At 44.5% G+C, this 18,735-nt stretch overlaps 1 protein-coding gene across 1 annotated transcript; it reads right to left on the bottom strand.

The window, feature by feature from the left end:
- Window positions 1–3,644: 3,644 nt before the first annotated feature.
- Window positions 3,645–18,673, bottom strand: NCDN (neurochondrin). Its single transcript, XM_089478524.1, has 7 exons — window positions 18,566–18,673; window positions 10,958–11,097; window positions 9,619–10,596; window positions 8,881–9,122; window positions 7,312–7,536; window positions 6,150–6,292; window positions 3,645–5,411 (listed from the first exon to the last, which is right to left on the bottom strand). Exons 2-7 carry the CDS (start codon window positions 11,081–11,083, stop codon window positions 4,975–4,977), a joined length of 2,151 nt encoding a protein of 716 aa, XP_089334650.1. The 5' UTR covers window positions 11,084–11,097; window positions 18,566–18,673; the 3' UTR covers window positions 3,645–4,974.
- Between the last annotated feature and the right edge of the window lie 62 nt (window positions 18,674–18,735).

Raw genomic sequence — 18,735 nt, 5'->3', positions numbered from 1 at the left:
GAGACATTTTCCCTTCTTTGTTAGAGAGCTCTGGGGCCACAATAAACCACAGTTCCCAGGATTCCCTAGCACCGAAGCAGATGAAGCAGTCTCAAGCTGGATTATTTCTGCAGTGTGTTTTGGGCCTTTGTTGCTTCAATGTGGTGAAGCCATTTACAGGAGCTTTCCAGGGTGTTGATATTAGTTTGGGAACAGAATTCAGGACTTTGGATAGGTCCTATTATAGCCCTGTGTATATGTGTTTTCAAATCCTTTTCGACTTATGGCAACTCTATCATGGGGTTTTCTTGGCAAGGTTTGTTCAGATGAGGTTTGCCTTTGCCTTCCCTTGAGGCTGAGAAAGTGTGACTTCTTGCCCAAGGCCATCCAATGGGTTTTGTGGCCAAGCAGGGAATCGAACCCTGATCTCCAGAGTTGCCTTCCAACGCTCAAACCACTATGGCACTCCGGCTCAAACTCAGAGTAACTTCTGTAAAACGCATTATGGATTTGACGCAAGAAAGCAATGGAGCTACTGGCCTCATCTGCTACCTTTTATACCCGATTAATAATTTAACCTACTTCTGTCCCATCCTTGCCATTTTTCCTTAGCCCTATCCATAATCTTCCCTTTCACCCAAACCCCCTTCTTTGTATTCTTCTTTTGGCGTCGATCAAAGGTAGCGAGATCTTGTAGCATCTCTGAGACTGAGAGAACGAAGTTGGCAGCAAGAGCTTTTGTAGACATAAGTCTACCTCCTCGGATGCATTTGGTCCCAAAGATGCTACAAGATCTCTCTATATGCTGATTCTACAGACTAGCTGGACTTCCACTTGTCAGTTCCATAAAGCATTAATGGCATTGTTACACCTTGCTCCAGAATACATCTTACCTTAGGTCCTGGGTCACCAGTTTGGGTTAAATCCAAGGTTGCTTGCCCTCTGGTTTCTTCCACAACCAACTGGTTCCAGTGTGCAGTGGTTTAAGACCAGGCTTCATAATGTGCCTGATGTGGCAGACCTGCAGGTCATCTTCCCAAGTGCCAGGGACCATCTTTGTGCCCATTGGCCACAACTCTTCTTTTCTGGAAACTCTCCAAGGACCATTGGAAACCTGTGTTTCCCTGCCCTGATTTAAGTATTTAATGGGATCTGGGGCGCTCGGATGTATGTTGTTGCATGCCTTTAAGTCGTTTTCGATTTATGGCGACCCTATTGTGGGGTCTTCTTGGCAAGATTTGTTCAGAGGTTTGCCATTGCCTTCCTCTGAGACTAAGAGTATGACTTGCCCATGGTCACCCAGTGGGTTTCAATGGATGAGAAGGGATATGAACCCTTCTCTCCAGAGTCATAGTCCAGCAGTCAAACCACTACGCCGCGTTGGTGTATATTTATGCATTTTCCTGCGATTGAGAGCTGAGTGATTTTAGGGGCAACAATTGCCCGCAAACCAACCAACCCAAATTGATGGCCATCGGTCGGGAATGCTTTGATTGAGGTTTCCTGCATGGCAGGGGGTTGGACTAGATGGCCCTTGTGGTCTCTTTCAATTCTATGATTCTGCTTCTAAGAGCAAAAATTACCCCCAATTTACCCCAAAAGCACAATTCTATGGTCGACTTCCAGCAGATGCTGACCACGGAGTTGTGCTGGAGGACCTAGAGACTCCTAGCGAAGTTCTCTCAGACAAAAAAAGAAAGTTTATTTGCAGTTTTTCCACTTTCACGGGAGCCTGCGACCTTAACCCCAGCGAATGTGGGCAGCCCACTGTATTATTCTTGCTTCAAGTGAAAACCAAGAAATTAGGTGGCACTCCAAAGTTTTATTTGGCACAAGCTTTTCACGCACTGCAGCCTTTTTATTCATCGGGTGCATGGAGGGCTGCCTTGTTGGCAGATACACGCGTGTGGCATGTGGACATTGCCAGGAAAGATGGAAACCGGCAAAATTTGCCACCAGGTCATGATTTGAACAGCAAATCTGCACAGAGGAGTTGCTTAGCTGTATGGTTAAATGTTATATTGCATCTGTTAAGCAACTGACTCATACAAGTTTGCCTATGACACTATCCAAGTGTTTTTATTCCAAGGTCCTGCCAAGGGGTTAAACTCTTTTATCTTTTTATACCTGGGTTAGATTAATACTATTTATTACTGAAATCTTATTTATGCCAGAATAACCTTGCTACCTCCCCGTGGCTGTTAAAAATGGGTCATCTGCTGGCACCTTTTGCTTTTCCATTCCTACACACCATTGCCCTTCCTCTCAGCAAGCAGAGAAGTATCTGCCAACCAACACCTCTACATTGCAGCCCCTCCATCAGACAAAGCGGGCCGCAGTCCAACAAACACGCTGTGCATCTGATGAAATGGGCTGCACTCCACCAAAGCCAATGCCAAATAACATTGGCAGCTCTTTAAAGTGCCAGAAGAAGCCTTGTTTTCTTGTTCTGCAATAGGCAAACAAGGCCAATCCCTTCTAGGATCTGCAAGCTTCTCGTTTCAACTTTTTAAAGCCCTACATGACCTAGCTTCTTTCATGGCTCACTAGACAGTGTTCTACGAATTCTTGGCTTCTCATTCACCCAAGGTTTTCTTCTTCCTTGGCTTGGCTTTGTCCTCTCTCTTGCTTTTCAATATTCATGGAACTGCCTCCCTCAACATTTGCAGACTGCACCTTCTTTTGCTGTCTTTAAATCGCCCCCGAAGCTTTTGGAGTTTTAGTTTGATATTGTTTTATAACTTGTATGTATTTGATGGTATGCCTTTATCACTTTACATTATTTATATAGTATTATATCTGGATAATCTGTTTTATAATTGTATTGTGCAGTCAGCCCTCCTTATCCATGACATTTTTATCCATGGACTCAAGCATCCATGGTTGAAAATATTCCCCAAAAGTATAAATTCCAAATAGCAAACCTTGATTTTCCATTTTATATAAGGGACACTATTTTACTATTCTATTGTATTTAATGGGACTTGAGCATCCACCGATTTTGGTATCCACAGGTGAGCCTGCACCAAACTCTAGCCTTGCAGTTGTTTTCGACTACAGCTCCCAGAATCCCAGACTACTGGCTAAGATGGTTGAGGCTTCTGGGAGCTGAAGTCCAAAACAACTGTAGGACCAGAGTTTGGGAATTACTGCCAAACGCTAGCAGATATCAAGAGTACCACTGTACAGGTATTTACACTCTATCCTTCGCCTGTGTGTAAACTGGGTTTTTACTTGTAAAACACCATGTACACTGATGTACAATAAAGCTACCCGCCTGAGTTGCTGCTCCAAGTGGGAGTACGAGAGGTGAACAAGATGCGCGCATCAACATGACCCAAGCCTCGATTACAAGACAAAACACTTTTATTTACTGAACTGAAAACACCAGGAGAATGAGCCAAGGCCAGAGCTCCACAGGCTGATCCTGCCCCAGACTCAGGAACATAATATTTACTGGCTGCATGCAAGGAGCCTCCATGCTGAACAATACAGAGAAGCCAAAACAAGCAAGCGTTCACAGTCCGGAGAGTTTAGATCCCTCTTTTAACTATTTGGCCCAGGAAAATGCCTCTTCCACGAACAGCAGTGGATTCGAAGGGAACCCATTCTTCCACCTCTTGTTGCTACGTCTTGTACCCTTCCTGCACAGGGCCACCTACTACTAGCAGTCCCATTGGAAGGAGCAGGCCAGCTAGGGAGACAGGCCAGGAGAGCTCTGTGCCTCCTCCGGCTGGAGTGTCCTTCCCCTCCGCACACTACATTTTGGATTGGTTTTACTTATATTTAAATAGTTTTCTCCTTTATTTTTATATATGTTAAAAAATTGTAGGCCACTTGGGTGGATTTTTTTTATTTGGCTTGAAAAGTGGGATATAAGTTTCATGATTGACCCAAACCAAAACGTGCAAACTTGACAGCAGCTGCCCCATGACAAAAGGGTGCCGTTGCCTTGTTAAGCTTGTTTTTGGTAGTTTGAGTTTTAACTGTAAGCTGCCTTGGAAGAATTTGAATCCTCAAAAGGTTTTGTTTATATAAATCATTAGAATTAAATGTCTAAGAGAAAAAAAAACATCTTGGCATCCTCAAGAAAAGAGCTTCAACAACGTCAGAGTCCTGAGGCAATCAATGATTGGATGGCCTGAGATCTACCCATTGTGCCCTTTGATGGTAAAGGCATGATTTACCCAGAAGCCTGATGAAGGTTAGCAAAGGACACTTTGGGTACAGTCGCTATAAGCAGAGATAAATATCCCTCCCTTCCTGCACTAGGATACTACCAGAGTTCCTTCCACACCTATTTGCTTTCTCTCCAGAGCAAAACTAGCTTTCTTCACAGTGCATTAGAGTCAACCGAGCAGCACTAACGTGCATTGGCATACATTGTGCGATTGTGTTACTGCCAGCAGGTAAAGACTTTTGCTTCATGTTACTCTACGATATCACAGAGAGCTAGGAAACATGCAGTTAGACGACATCATTGGACTTTTTAGTGGTGGTCCCGTCTTTGTGGAACTCCCAGCCACAAACATACTCTCGGCCCCCCTCTTTGTCTATTTGTTTTTTAAAGAATGGGCCTTAGAGCCCTTTTCACTTCAACATTTTAATTAATGGAATGGATTTTATCACCCGCCATGGCATATTATATCTTTTTAAATAAGACAATTTCCCCAGACGTTTGGTCTCGGGTTTGTCCTACGCTGCTCTTTTCTAATTTTTAAAACTGATTGTACCTTGTTCCTGTGCGCTGCCTTGAGAGGGCTTTTCTGCTCTGAGAGGCAGCATGAAAATAATAAATAAATAAATAGGTAAATAAATAAATAATCGGAATCACGTCATGTTTTGTAACTTTGCACAGCCATCTGGGAAGAAGAGAGGCCTGCCATATCTCATGCCCTACCGATGAGAGAACATCCATCTGCGTGAAACAGAATGATCAAACTGCTTCAGGGAAAACACTTTTTTTCTCCTACCACCACGCACGCCTGAGCCTGATCACTGCTCAGACAGGCACTGCTCCAGGGCCGCCATGCCATAGAGGTTGGCCAGCTCCAAACCCCGGTGCTGCTGGATCATCTCCAAACAGGGTTGGCTGGCTCGGGCCAGCTCCACCAGGATGCCCTGGTAAGCTCGCACCACTTCCAATTCCACCGACTTCGGAGACACCCGCCCCAGTGCGGCCAGGAGCTCCTGAAGCCAACCAGAGCGCAAGACATCCTGAGGCAGCCACAGGAAGAGGGGCACACAGCTGGCAAAGGCCTGCATGCTCAGGAACCACAGCTCACGGACAACTGGCCAGGATGCTTTGTAGGCAGGAGCCACGCTCAAGATCATGCCCTCCCCGTCAGGACCCTTTTGGGCAATGTAGGCATCCGCCAGGAAACGGATGGCAGCCACGAAGAAGCCCTCCGCTTCCGGAGTCCCCTGGAGACCTGAGGATGAAAAACAGAATAGTATTGTGTGGGGTGATGGGCCAAAGTCTACATAGGTCTTCTGTGAGGTGCTTCCCTTTCAACTGCTTTTCAGGATAAGCTTCACCTCTCCCTAGGAACAGATTCAAATTAAAGTAACTCAGTCACCAACACTGGCAGTGGCATGAACAGATAAGTCCCTTCTTGCCTTTTTATAATGGAGGTAGGATACATGTCAGTGTCGATGGCGAACCTATGGCATGCGTGCCAGAGGTGGCACTCAGAGCCCACTCTGTGGCACATGTGCTGTTGGACCAGCAGAATTTGCCAGAGTTTGTTACTAGAAAGCCAGGGGGACACCGCACTTTGCAAAAAATAAGTGGGTTTTGGGTTGCAGTTTGGGCACTCGGCCTCTAAAAGGTCCACCATCACTGGTCTAGGGGCTGGGCTCCCATGCAAGAGGATGATATATTCTCTAATCTCTTCCCACCACTAAAAATCTAGCACCTCAGGGAGAAGGGTATGGTAAAACCCTTCACTGTTGTGTCCTAGTCATCTGCATGAAGGAATTTAAATAAATAAATAGATAAATAAATAGAATGAGCATTCAATCATGTGAGCACCCACTCACAGTAACGCACACACAACCCACTCACAGACCCATCACTACAGTAAGAGCTAGGCCACGGTTGCTCTGGTAGCTTCCCGCTTGCTCTTACTTCACACTTGTTAACTTGAAATGGCTAAACTCTTTCTTGCCTGGATAAGCGAACAGCCTTTTGGCCATCATGAGCCCCAGTGTTGTCACATTGGCTGTCAGGCTCAGATGATCCCTCTGCGGCAGCAGCGAAGGAAGAGATTTCAGCAAGGTGTCCATCAAGGTGGCAAAGCAATCTTCCCGGCTGCAGGCGGGAAAGAGCAAAAGAGAAGGTGCCTTCTAAGGTAAATTGCACTTAGAATCCTAGAGCTGGAAGAGACCCCAAGGGCCATCCAATCCAACCCCATTCTCCCATGCAAGGACAGAATCAAAGCACTCCCTGGGGCAGATGGCCATCCAGCCTCTGTTTAAAAACCTCCAAAAAAGGGGGACTCTACCACACTTGGGAACAACCTTGTTCCATTGTCGAACGAGTTTTACCTTCAGCCAAGTGGCTGAAATCAGGGAAATAGGGTTCTCAATACCCTAGCCATGGGGTAAAAGGGGAGAAGAGAGGCCGACAGGATGCAGGGCAACCCACCCTGAGCTGAGTGGAAATTGAAATCCAGATTTTGTGATATCAAGTATGACTTTGCACATTACAGGTTGAGTCTTCCTTATTCAAAATGCAAGGATCAGAGATGTTTTGGATTTTGGAGTTTTCCAGATTTTGGAATATTTGCATATACATAATGAGATATCTTGAACATGGGACCCAAGTCCACATACGGCATTCATTTATGCTTCAACTAGACCTTATACGCATAGCCTGAAGTTAATTTTATATATAATATTTTTAAATAATTGTGCATGAAACCAAGTTCATGTCCACTGAACTATCAGGAAACAAAGGTGTCACTTTCTCAGCCACCAAATTTAAGATTTTGGAATATTTCAGATTTCAGAATTCCAGATAAGGGAGACTTAACACATATCTAAAATTGCACATATTTAAAAATGACAAAAGAGTATGGGGTATGGGACTAGATCTCTCACCGACGAATGTTTCATCACCTGGCCACTGCTATTGAGAAAGTATGCTGCATGAGGTAGCCCTAAGGGCCACATTACTCTGGGGCCACAAACAGAACTTTCCTGGCTGATCTTAAATCCTCAGTGGACCTGTCACAGATCAGGAGGCGCTAAGGTCAGTCAAATTTTTTTGCTTTTAGCCAATGGCCTTTGCATCACCCAGGTAGTAAAACTGGACATTTTTCTGCGTACCTGATCAAATCTGGAGCAGTGACAACAAAATTCAGGAAAATTTCACAGGATGTTTGAAGACTGGATTCCACAGCTTTGGTTGCAGACACTGTTTCGGAGTTTAAAACAAACGTCTCCCAGCGGTGCAGAAAATACTGGCACAGGAGAATGGGTGCCCCCTCTGAAATGAGGATCTCTCGGGGTCGATCCTCTGCAGTCAGGTGGCTTAAACCAGGCAGCAGGAACCTGGAATGGAAAAAGAAGAACGAACTGGAAATAAATTAATGGGTTTAACAGCTGGTTCACAGAGAAGTCTATGATTGCATGAGCCATCAGCTTGGACTTAAAGAGGGGGTAAAGTCACTTAAGTGCAACCTCTGCATATTTAAAAGCAAGGTGGGCTGCCAGCCTGTTTATTCCCCAAGTGCCTAATTGCTCAAGTAGCCAACCAAACCCAGCATGGAAGCAGAGAGACTGAAGAACCCCTGACTATGAAATAACAACGGAAAATAGAAGAAAATAACTCTAATGGCAGCACTGAACTGCAGGAGTCAGTGTAGGCTGCTATTCTTCCAAGGCCAAGCTCTTAATGCAATTCAGCTCCAAGGAGATTGCAAAAGGTCCACAATGAATGTAGATGACTCAGTTGGGAGCCTTTTGTGCTACATTTAAACACCTCTAGAACAATGCTGCTCCCACATGGTAAAGAAAAAATTGCTGCATAATCCTTGTGAACTGAGTAGTTCACACCAGTGATTGGGAGCTGGCTCAACCTGGGGGAGCTGGCAAGTAGGAAACCTGTCCCAAGCAGTCTCATAGCCCTGGCTGGAGGGGGTGGTATTGCTGAAGCCATATTATTAAACTATAGTCTGAATTGCTGCAGAAGGCATTCAGGTCCAAGTGCAAAAGCTGGAATGGGAGAACACAGGGAAGCTCTAAACAGAGGCAAGTGGAAATATAGGCTTCCGTTACTAAATTAATCCATGGGAGCACTTGTTTGGTCACAGGCATTCTCAAACAGCTTTAGAGATTAGAAGCAATACTCTTCTGAGAGCCAGCATGGTGTAGTGGTTTGAGCACTGGACTATGCCTCTGGAGACCAGGGTTTGAAGCCTCACTCATCTATGGAAACCTACTGGGTGACCTTGGGCAAATCACACTCTCTCAGCCTTAGAAGGAGGCAAAGGTAACTCCCTCTGAATAAATTCTGCCAAGAAAATCCCATGCTAGGTTCACCTTAGGGTCTCCATTAGCTGGAAACTACTTCAAGGCACACAGCAATAACAAACAGTACTAGCTAGGCCTAGATCACTGGCAGCCTATGCAGTTAGCCCACAACTAGTTGCATATACAATAGGAGTCAGCCTTATGAGATGCAACTGACAGGAAACACTCCTAGCTACCCCTGGGTTCAAGAACGTAGAAGCCAATTTGCCTATCTTTTCCATCAGGCTCTAAGCTCACTTTCAGATTTCCCCCCCCCCCTGCTTCAGCACTTTAAATTCAGAGAAAACAAAATAGCTGCAGCGTAGAAACTAGAGGGCACAAGATACTTAAAGTAGCAAAATAAACCAGTTCTGTGTGATTCACCTCAGAGCATCCCCTCGCCAAATGGGTTCCTGGGCGCTGCCTTGCCCAGCCTGCTCCATCTCATGCTGCAAACCACTTCTGCTTCTCCTTTCCTCTTCAAATTGCATCTTGGCATATCGGATGAGGAATGGGAGGAGTTCACAGATCTCCTGCTTGAGGGAAGAAGTCTCTTCAGCCAGCCAGGCTGCAAGGATTCGAACAGAGGCAAAGATGAAAGGATCCTCCAGCTTCTTCTGTCCCACCTGTGGAATAATCAACACCATCACAAACCTGAAGATGTATCAATGAGAGCTGGGATAAGAGGCACTGTGAACCCAGATGAAGGAACATGAACATAAAACCTCATGTACATCAGTGCCTGAAGGATCACATCAGTTTCCTGGGATATATGCCTCAGCTACTTAGTCAGGACTGGAAGCTAGGAAAACACCATTCTGCCCTCAGAAGGTATTTTTCAGGCCTTGACAACTGTACCATAGAAATAGGTACTATCCTTGTGAGAAAATTTGAACTGTCTTGTTCTCTTTAGCCCATGTCACTTCCAACTTGCCCCCCATGGCCTTTTCTGCTACTTGTCCTCTTCTATGGCCTATTTCCCTGTGTGTTAATGTCAGCCTCCTTTCACTTAAATAATTCCCTCATCTGGATGCCAAATGTGTCCTGAAAACCCAGCACAGTGAAAAGTTTCAAATTCATAGCCATGAGCAGCCAGCTGCCCTTTTCAGAGGACCACTTTACCTGTCTCAAGTAATGGATGACAGCCCTGAAGGCTTCCTCCAAGATCATCACCAACTGCACTTTCTGTGTATTCTGCAGCAGTGACCCCTTCTCCCGGGTGCATTCTGCAATCGCGAGCTCCATCAGGACATAACAAGCAGCCATGAGCTCCTGCTTCTTGTCCACCTGAGTCAGGTCCAGTTCCTCCAGGGTCAGACGGACTTCCACACAGGCTAGATTGGCCAACAAGGCGAAGAACTTGCTGCCGGCACTCCCCGCTGGAATCCATCTTGAGCCGCAGGCTTGAGACAGGCAAGCTGCCAGCTTCAAGGCCGGGTCTCGCTGGGAAGGGCTCAGCTTGCTGGTAAGGATGCTGGAGAGGCCTCGGTAGAGGGGCTGGAGGCATTCGGAAGTGGGCGGAAGGATGGGAGGCACAAAGCGGGGCAGCACTTCACACATCTGGAATTTGGTCATGTCTTCAGCCTTCTGGAATTCTGTACTGAGCTTGTTAAGAACACTCATGAGGTCAAGAGTGGCCCTCTGCCAGCACTTGGCTTCCACCGCCGTCAGGAGCCCTACAAGCAGCTGAAGGGCCTGATCGTAGCCATAGCCATGGCTCACGTAGGCCACGCACAGCGCCGAGAGAGTTCCCCTGTTCACCAACTCTCTGGGACCCTTGGGAGTGCCCAGGATAGCTCTGAGGCACTGGTAAGTGTCGTCAATCATGGAATTACAGGAAGCATCTACAGGGCTGTCGGATGAAATCACATCATTGAAAATGGGGACTTTGTTGAGGATCTGGGGGTGCCTGGCTAAATCGGGGTCAGTGCAGAAACAGGCCAGCAGGGTAAGGCCAAGGGCCTGGAATGTGTGCTGCGGGCAGCCCTCAGGGGCATCCTTGGAAGTTAGAAGCCGGTTTGGGAAGGTGAAGCCAATGGCATCAAAGATCCTCCGGCGGGCTTTGGAGTTGATTTCTCCAGCTTTTACAGCTTTGGTCACCTGAAAGACATATAAGGAAGCATCAGAAATGTGTGCGGTTTCTGTAATGGCTTCACTGGGCTTGTAGCTGGGCTAGCATTCCTTTTCAGCTGGACTGCTTGTTTCCTGGGATTTTCCCTCTCCTTTACTTTTTGAAGGCACTGAGATTCCTTAAACATGCTACTAGCCCAGTTATTATCTCAAGCACTTGAACAAAGAAGAGCTATGCTGATGCCAATTATTATGAGCAAAAATTATTACTTCTATTTTGCAGTGAAGAGAGTTGTAGTCCCGTCAATCTGGACTAAGATTAATATTATGGGCAAGTGTAGAAATAAAGTAAAAGCAGACCTTTCTAGGAACTGTAAAGCCAGATTCTTACCAGAAGCAGAGCAGCAAACTGTTCGCTATCATTACTTGCATCTCTAAACACATTCAGGCATCTCTCCAGTGTAGCATTCTTGCTGCTCTCACCATCCTCAGGGACGATTCCTGCACTGGAAGCCATGATGCCAACTTAGTCTGTAAGTATAAACCAGAAGCATTCTCAGACAAATAGGACTTCTGTCTTAATAACACTAAACAAATCACACTTCTATACAAAGGTATTTGGTGCTAATGGCAAAGGCAAGAATGTTCAAGAAAGGAAAAGGAAATTTCATTTTTGGAAAGCTGGCATCTTGGTGGGGTGCACACCCCAACACCCTGATCTTTCTGCAGAAGAGTCTAAAGTATCTTGATGTTGCTTTTGCATTTGCCAATAAAATATTTATCAAGACTCCGTTACTGCGCAGAGCATATAAAAATATGGTGCTACTGCCCAGAATTATTAAACTTCGTTTATATTTAATGATGTATGGGAGCCAGTGTGATGCAGTGGTTTGAGCATTGGATTACAACTCTGGAGACCAGGGTTCAAATCCCCACATAGTCATGGAAGCCCATTGGGAATTCTTTGGCAAGTCACACTCTCTCATCCTCAGAGGAAAGCAAAGGCTAAGCCCACTCTGAACAAATCTTGCCAACAAAACCCTGTTTTAGGTTTGCCTGTGGGCCGCCATAAGTCAGAAATGACTTGAAGGCACACAACGACAATAACAAAATTAATGAGGTTTTGGAACCAAGGCTAGAACCCAAAGCCTGTTTACTCAGTTTCCCATCTTGTAGTCTTTAGACACTTCAGACAGCTAACAACGGTTGTTAGGAGACCCAGCTATGAACCTAGGAAGGTTACTGGCAAAGTCCAACAAGAGATTCAGCAAACAGGTGGTGAGATTTCCTTGAAAAGCATCTTGCCCGATACATCCTTTGCAAAATGCACCTGCCGTTTGTTTTCTAGGGGGCACTCTCTGATCAGGAAAGTCCACCATGATTATCTAAAAGGTTCATCCAGCTCTGCACACAGAAACAGATGTTTTAGAAAAGGAGTGGGCAGACTTCAGCTTTCTAGGATCCTTCAAGGAAAACCCCAGAACCCTAAGAACCATAAGCAGAGCCGGCTGAAACATGGTGACAGGGGAGGAATAGGTTGCCTCCTAACCTGGAACGGAAAGCATACACCCCACCAAACACTGCTGCACTCCACCTCCCAGCATTCATCACCATTGGCTATGCTGGCTAGGGCTAATGGAACCTGCAGTCAAACAACGTCTGGAGGGCTGCTTGTTTCCCACTCTTGCTTTAAGCACACATTCAGGGTAGGAATTTGTGTTCTGCATCAGAACGAAATGCACAAGTACTTTCATGCAAAATTCATTCCTGGCTCCTGCTATTGCTAGACAACGGGGAGTCAGAAACCCTTGCTGATGACTGCAGCGCATCCAGAAACCAAGCAAGAGAAGCTGTTCTACTTTCCCCTCAACCTTGCCTCAGACCAGGCTGTAAAAAAACCATGCTATAACGCATAAAGGGCTCTGCAGTACGTTTCATGGCAAACAGGTCAATGTGCAAAGGGTTCCAGCACCTCAAAACTCCCAGCCCCAAAGCATTCCACAGATGCTAATAGGACTAATTTTAGCAAACAGAGAATAGGCAAAAAGAAGTGCTAGATTTAGAATGTAACATCCAAGACCCTGTCCACTCTCTCACTGCCCTCCTCTCAAAAAGCCAGTCTATGGATGTGGGGGACAGGCTTTTAAAAATCTGCAACCCAGATTTACTGCTTAATTTTGATCCTTTGGCAGTGTATCATCGAGGAGAAAAGAACAAGGAGTCTCATGGCACCTTAACAACTGACAGAGTAATGGTTAGAGTGGTAATGGTGACATCTGTTCATGGAAGGCATAAACCCAGACTATCACCGCAGTGACTTGGCAGCTTCATGCTAGCCTCAAGCCCTGCCCTGAGCAAAGAGAGAAACGCAGGTTCTTTTGAGCTTGTCTTCCTGGAAGGAACTGTTGAACTCTGGAGCTGGAAAGGATCCCAGGAGTCATCCAGTCTGGTCCCCAACAAGGGTAAGAACCTACAGCTGAAGCATCCCTGACAGTGGGTACCCAACCTCTGTTTAAAAGCCTCCAACTAAGAGGAAGCCACTACCCTCCAAGGCAGTCTATGCCACTACTAACATTTTTTGCCATCAGAAAATACTCCTTAATGTTTAGTCAGAATCTCTTCTTTTGTCATTTGAACCCAATGGTTTGCTCTAGCGGTCTTCGTCTAGAGCAGAAGAAAACAAACTCACCCCGTTTCCCTTTGGATATTTAAAGACTGCTATCATATCACCTCTAAATCCTCTCTTCTCCAGACTAAACCTAACCCACTCCCCCAACTGCTCCTCACAGGGCTTCACTTCCGGACTCAGCGAAACAGATATGGACTCTTTGTGGATGGAGTCGTTCTTGTTTTAACGATGGGCTACATTTTCTTTAATTCTTATTTATTAATTTATTACTGGATTTTAGCTTAGAGAAAGCCATACCAATCTTTCCAATGGCATGGCACTGTGGGAGTGATAATCGAAAACGCCTTGACAACCAAAGGTCCTCTGCTTCTGTTTTACAGCATGCAGTTTTCACACAATCACATTTCTGAACTGTGCCCCTGTCTTCTGGATAGGAAGCATAGTAACACCCGCAAACTTAAGGGGATCCACAGGGATACCATACATTTTAAGGATTTGCATATTGATTCCAAGGCAAAGTTTGTGCACCAATGTTGAAAAAGATGCCTATTAGAGCCATGTTACAGCAAACATGAAAGTGACATGGGGACATGGATCCTTATGTAACTGAACATGCAGATTTATGTGCTGCTCCTGCCAAAAAATGATTAGTGCTTGCATTTTAAAAGCTATTGCATCCAGTTGCGCATATTGCGAGTTGCTTTTATTAGTATATTCATTTTCCACCCATGGTAAAATGGGAGAAACCTATGGTTACATCTAATTAAACCAAAGGACTATTGCTACTCTCCTGCTGCAGGATCCTCATATGTTCTGGGGACTGGCATGAGACAATTTCAATCCTATTCTACTATCAATGTTTTCTTACTGCAGATTGGGATGTTAGGGAGGAGAATGGGGCTGAAACAGAGAGCAGCTTACAAAAACCTTGCACCCTGCTCTTAGTTTAGACCCATACAGCAGGGCTGAGGTAGCGATTTACAACAACCCTGTTTGAATCACAGCGTACTCCAACTTGCCGGGTATATTTATACCTCTCCTTTTTCTCCCCCACCCTTTCATCCTCATTATCACCTTGTCATGCAGATTTTAGTTCCTTAATATATTTACACTACATATTTTAAGACGTAAGCCATCACAAGGTGGCTTACAACAGGATTTTGTGTTCCAGCCTGCTAAAAGCATATAGAAGGCCAGTCCTATGATCAATAAAAAGCTCAGGAGGTTTCTTTTGTCAAAGAGGTCTTGGGGGACCCATCCAAGGGAACCAGAGAGCTATTGGGATTCTACAGGTGTGGGGCTACCTACCATTGAGGAGGACCTGCCTTCCTGGTCAGAAGGGGCAAAGGAGGATTCACGGCCCCTGAAACCAGTCTAAAGACCCACAAACCCATGGAGTTGGGGGCCGGAGTTGTCACCTGGAATAAACTGGTCCCTCTCACTCTTTTTTTCTTCCTTCTCCTGCTCTCTTTTTTCTTTTTGTTTTATACACTGCTTTCCTTCTATCTTACTGTATGTCGAAGAATCTCAACAAAAATTGCCTGTAAAAAAGAAAAAAGGAAGGACTAAACCAGTTCTAGACCATTCAGGTGGATGCCAGCACTTCAGGTTTGCAATCCTGTCCTGCACATTAAACACACAGTAAACCCTTGTTGTTGTCAACACAAGCTGACTTCAACCTATGGCGACTCTGTGAATGGGAAGACCTGCAAGTCACCCTGCCATCATCAACTCAGGTCTTGCAAACTCAGGGCCATGGAGTCTTCGATCCACTTGCAATGCAGTCTTCCTCTTTCCCTACTGCCTTCTACCTTGCCGAATATTGTAATCCTTTCTAGTGAGTTGTAGACGTCTTCCCGATATGTGCAAAGGACAACAGCCTCAGTTCAGTCACCTTCTTCTAGGGCAGTGGCTCTCTACCTTCCTAATGCTGCAACCCTTTAATACAGATCCTCATGTTGTGGTGACCCCCAGACAGAGGAGCGGTGTCTCGGTTCCTAAGACCATTGGAAATATGTGTTTTCTGATGGTCTTAGGTGACTCCTGTGAAAGGGTCGTTCGACCCCCAAAGGGGTCTGACCCTCAGGTTGCGAACCGCTGAAATCTAGGGAGAGTTCAGGCTTGATCTGACCAAGGACTCATTTATTGCTCTTTTTAGCAGTCCATGGTATCCGCAGAACTCTCCTCCGGCACATTTGAAATGCACTGATATTCTTGCTATCTGCTTTCTTGACTGCCCAGACATAGAAATGGGAAATACGATGGCATGGACTATCCTAACTTGAGTATTCAGTGGTAGCGTTCAAAGACATAAGTTGGAAAAATCAGTATGCCAAGGGGTCTTCTTTGAGGCTGAATGAAAGAAAGAAGCTGTTAGCATGAGCTTTTCCTAGACCTGAACCCCATACATCTGAGGTAATAGGCTAAAGTCTATGAAAGCTCATGCTACCAGCTTCATGCAGTTAGTCCTACTCTCTCAAAGTCTCAAAGGTGCTGCTAGATCCCTTTGCACACTTAGTCTTCAGTGATATATCTTTACGCCAGAGGATCTTGTCTAGTTCCTTCATAGCTGCCCTTCCCAGCCCTAGTCTCCCTGGGTTTCTTGACTGCAGTCTCTCCGTTCTCATTATAGGCTGAGCCAAAGGGTGGGAAATCCATGCAAAGGAGGGGAAAACAGCCCAATGCACACAACCTGTTTCTCATTAAAAACACCGTGCCTAGAATTACCTTCAGGCTATGTGTCTAAAGTGTATGCAGAACATAAAAATGCACTTCGTGTTGTGTCTAAACCACTTTCGGGTTATGTTTATGAGGTATATACAAAACCCAAAAGGCATTTCATGTCCAGATTTGGGTCCCATCCCCAAGACAACTCCTTACCTACCTATATGCAGGTGATGTGCTTCTCATGCACTGAATTATTAAAACGTACCGATAAATCCTCCTTCAGGCTACGAATATAAGGTATATATGAAACATAAATTGGATTTCATGTTCAGACTTGGGTCCCGTCTCCAAAATACCTCATTTCCTACCTGTTTCTCATGCACAAAATTATTAAAGGTACTTATAGTTTCCCCTTCAGGCTACGCATATATATATATATGAAACCTAAAATGCATTTCAGGTTCAGATTTGAGTCCCATCTCCAAGATACTTCCTTACCTTTATACAGGTAATGTGTTTCTCATGCACAAATTCTCCTTCAGCCTATATATATATGGTATATATGAGACATAAATGAATTTAATGTTCAGACTTGGGTCTGATCTCCAAGGTATCTCTTTACCTGTATTGCAGGTAATGTGTTTCAGGCTACACATATTATAAAGGATATACAAAACATCAATGCATTTCATGTTCAGATTTGGGTCCCGAATCCAAAATACCTCATTATCTATATGCAGGCAACCTGTTTCTCATGCACAATACTTATAGTTTCCCCTTTAGGCTAGGTATATAAGGTGTGTGTAATAGACAAAACCTAAAATGCATTTCATGTTCAGATTTGGCTCCCACTTTCAGGACCCAAACCTGAAGTGTATAAGGTGCATGAAATGAAACGAAATGTGTATGAAATGAAGTGTATAAGGTTTATGGACTGAAATCTGAAGTGTATAAGGTGCATGAAGTGAAATGAAAGGTGTATGAAGCATATATAAGTGTATAAGATGTAGGAAAGGAAACCTGAAGTGCATAAGGTGCATGAAGTGAAATGAAATGTGTATGAAGCATATATAAGTGTATGAGATGTATGAAAGGAAACCTGAAGTGCATAAGGTGCATGAAACGAAATGAAATGTGTATGAAGCATATATAAGTGTATAAGATGTAGGAAAGGAAACCTGAAGTGTATAAGGTGCATGAAGTGAAATGAAATGTGTATGAAGCATATATAAGTGTATAAGATGTAGGAAAGGAAACCTGAAGTGCATAAGGTGCATGAAGTGAAATGAAATGTGTATGAAGCATATATAAGTGTATAAGATGTAGGAAAGGAAACCTGAAGTGCATAAGGTGCATGAAGTGAAATGAAAGGTGTATGAAGCATATATAAGTGTATAAGATGTAGGAAAGGAAACCTGAAGTGTATAAGATGCATGAAGTGAAAGGTGCATGAAATGAAATGCATAAGGTTTATGACATGAAATCTATAGTGTATAAGGTGCATGAAAGGAAAGGTAAATGGAATGAAGTGTATAAGGTTTATGGAATGATGTCCGAAGCATAAAAGGTGCATGAAATATGAAGTATATAATCATGTTTATGAAATGAAATGCATAAGGTTTATGGACTGAAATCTGAAGTGCATAAGGTGCATGAAATGAAATGAAAGGTGTATGAAGCATATATAAGTGTATAAGATGTAAGAAAGGAAACCTGAAGTGCATAAGGTGCATGAAATGAAATGTGTATAAAGTATGTATAAGTGCCTAAGATGTAAGAAAGGAAATCTGAAGTATATAAGGTGCATGAAATGAAATGTATAAGGTTCCCGGACTGAAATCTGAAGCATAAAAGGTGCTTGAAATATGAAGTATATAATGTTTATGAAATGAAGTGTATAAGGTTTATGGACTGAAATCTGAAGTGCATAAGGTGCATGAAATGAAAGGAAGTGTATAAGGCTTATGAAATGGAATCCGAAGTATATAATGTTTATGGAATGAAACGCATAAGGTTTATGGCATGAAATCTATAGTGTATAAGGTGCATGAAAGGAAAGGTCTATGGAATGAAGTGTATAAGGTTTATGGAATGAAGTCCAAAGCATAAAAGGTGCATGAGATGAAACGAAAGGTGCATGAAATGTGCATAAGCGCATGAGGCGTACGGAACGAAATCTGAAGTGCGTACACCTTAACATACCACATACTATACTATAAGGTGTGTATACTATAAGGTGCAGGAAATGAAAAACTGGCAGCTCTAAAACAGTCTCATTCCCTTTATGCAAATATCCCCAAAATCTGAGGGGGGGGGAAGGATCCCCCCCAAAAAACCTTTTCTGGTCCCAAGCATTTCTTACAAGGGAGACCCAAACCCATATATATATATATGTATCCATATTCCCTCTTATTGCATATTGGGATTTTTTTGTGGGGGGTGTAAATGAATGGAAGTGCGCAGCAATTTTTGCACCAATTGCTCCCCAAAGCCCCTTTTTTCTCTTTCCCAGCCCCTAAAAAAAGGGGCATGTTCTTGCATTTCTGGCCCCAAAGGATGCTTCCAGAGGCAGCATTGCCCTCAAAGGCGCCACATGAGGGTCTTCCCCCCCCCCACAGACCTTCACAAAATGGCCTCCAAAGCCCCCTCAGACCACACTATTAATCATATTTTCACCCCCCAATTATGCCTCCCTTTCCTCACCTGTTTTTGGGGTTTGCTTTATCCTTCCTCTCAGGTGGAACCGCGAGGCAAGAAAAAGCGCAAAACGGTCCCTCTTCCCTCTCTCTGCGGACTCCCTCACTCCTTGGCTTCACAAACCTACTCTTCCTCCCGCCCCTTTGAGGTAAATTGGCCAATCAGTGCGCCATTCC

Source organism: Sceloporus occidentalis, unplaced genomic scaffold, assembly GCF_023333645.1.
Source record: "Sceloporus occidentalis isolate IW3139 unplaced genomic scaffold, rSceOcc1.0.p SCAF_13, whole genome shotgun sequence".
NCBI classification, from domain to species: Eukaryota; Metazoa; Chordata; class Lepidosauria; order Squamata; family Phrynosomatidae; genus Sceloporus; species Sceloporus occidentalis.
This window is presented reverse-complemented; position numbering and strand designations above follow the sequence as displayed.

Bases quoted from the DNA above. Each gene is read 5' to 3' on its own strand.
- NCDN (XM_089478524.1), bottom strand. From the start codon at position 11,083: ATGGCTTCCAGTGCAGGAATCGTCCCTGAGGATGGTGAGAGCAGCAAG. The intron at 7,537-8,880 runs GTGAATCACACA...TTTCCATTCCAG, and splicing joins TGGCGAGGGGATGCTCTGAG to GTTCCTGCTGCCTGGTTTAA. The intron at 6,293-7,311 runs GTACGCAGAAAA...TCCCGCCTGCAG, and splicing joins ACTGCTCCAGATTTGATCAG to CCGGGAAGATTGCTTTGCCA.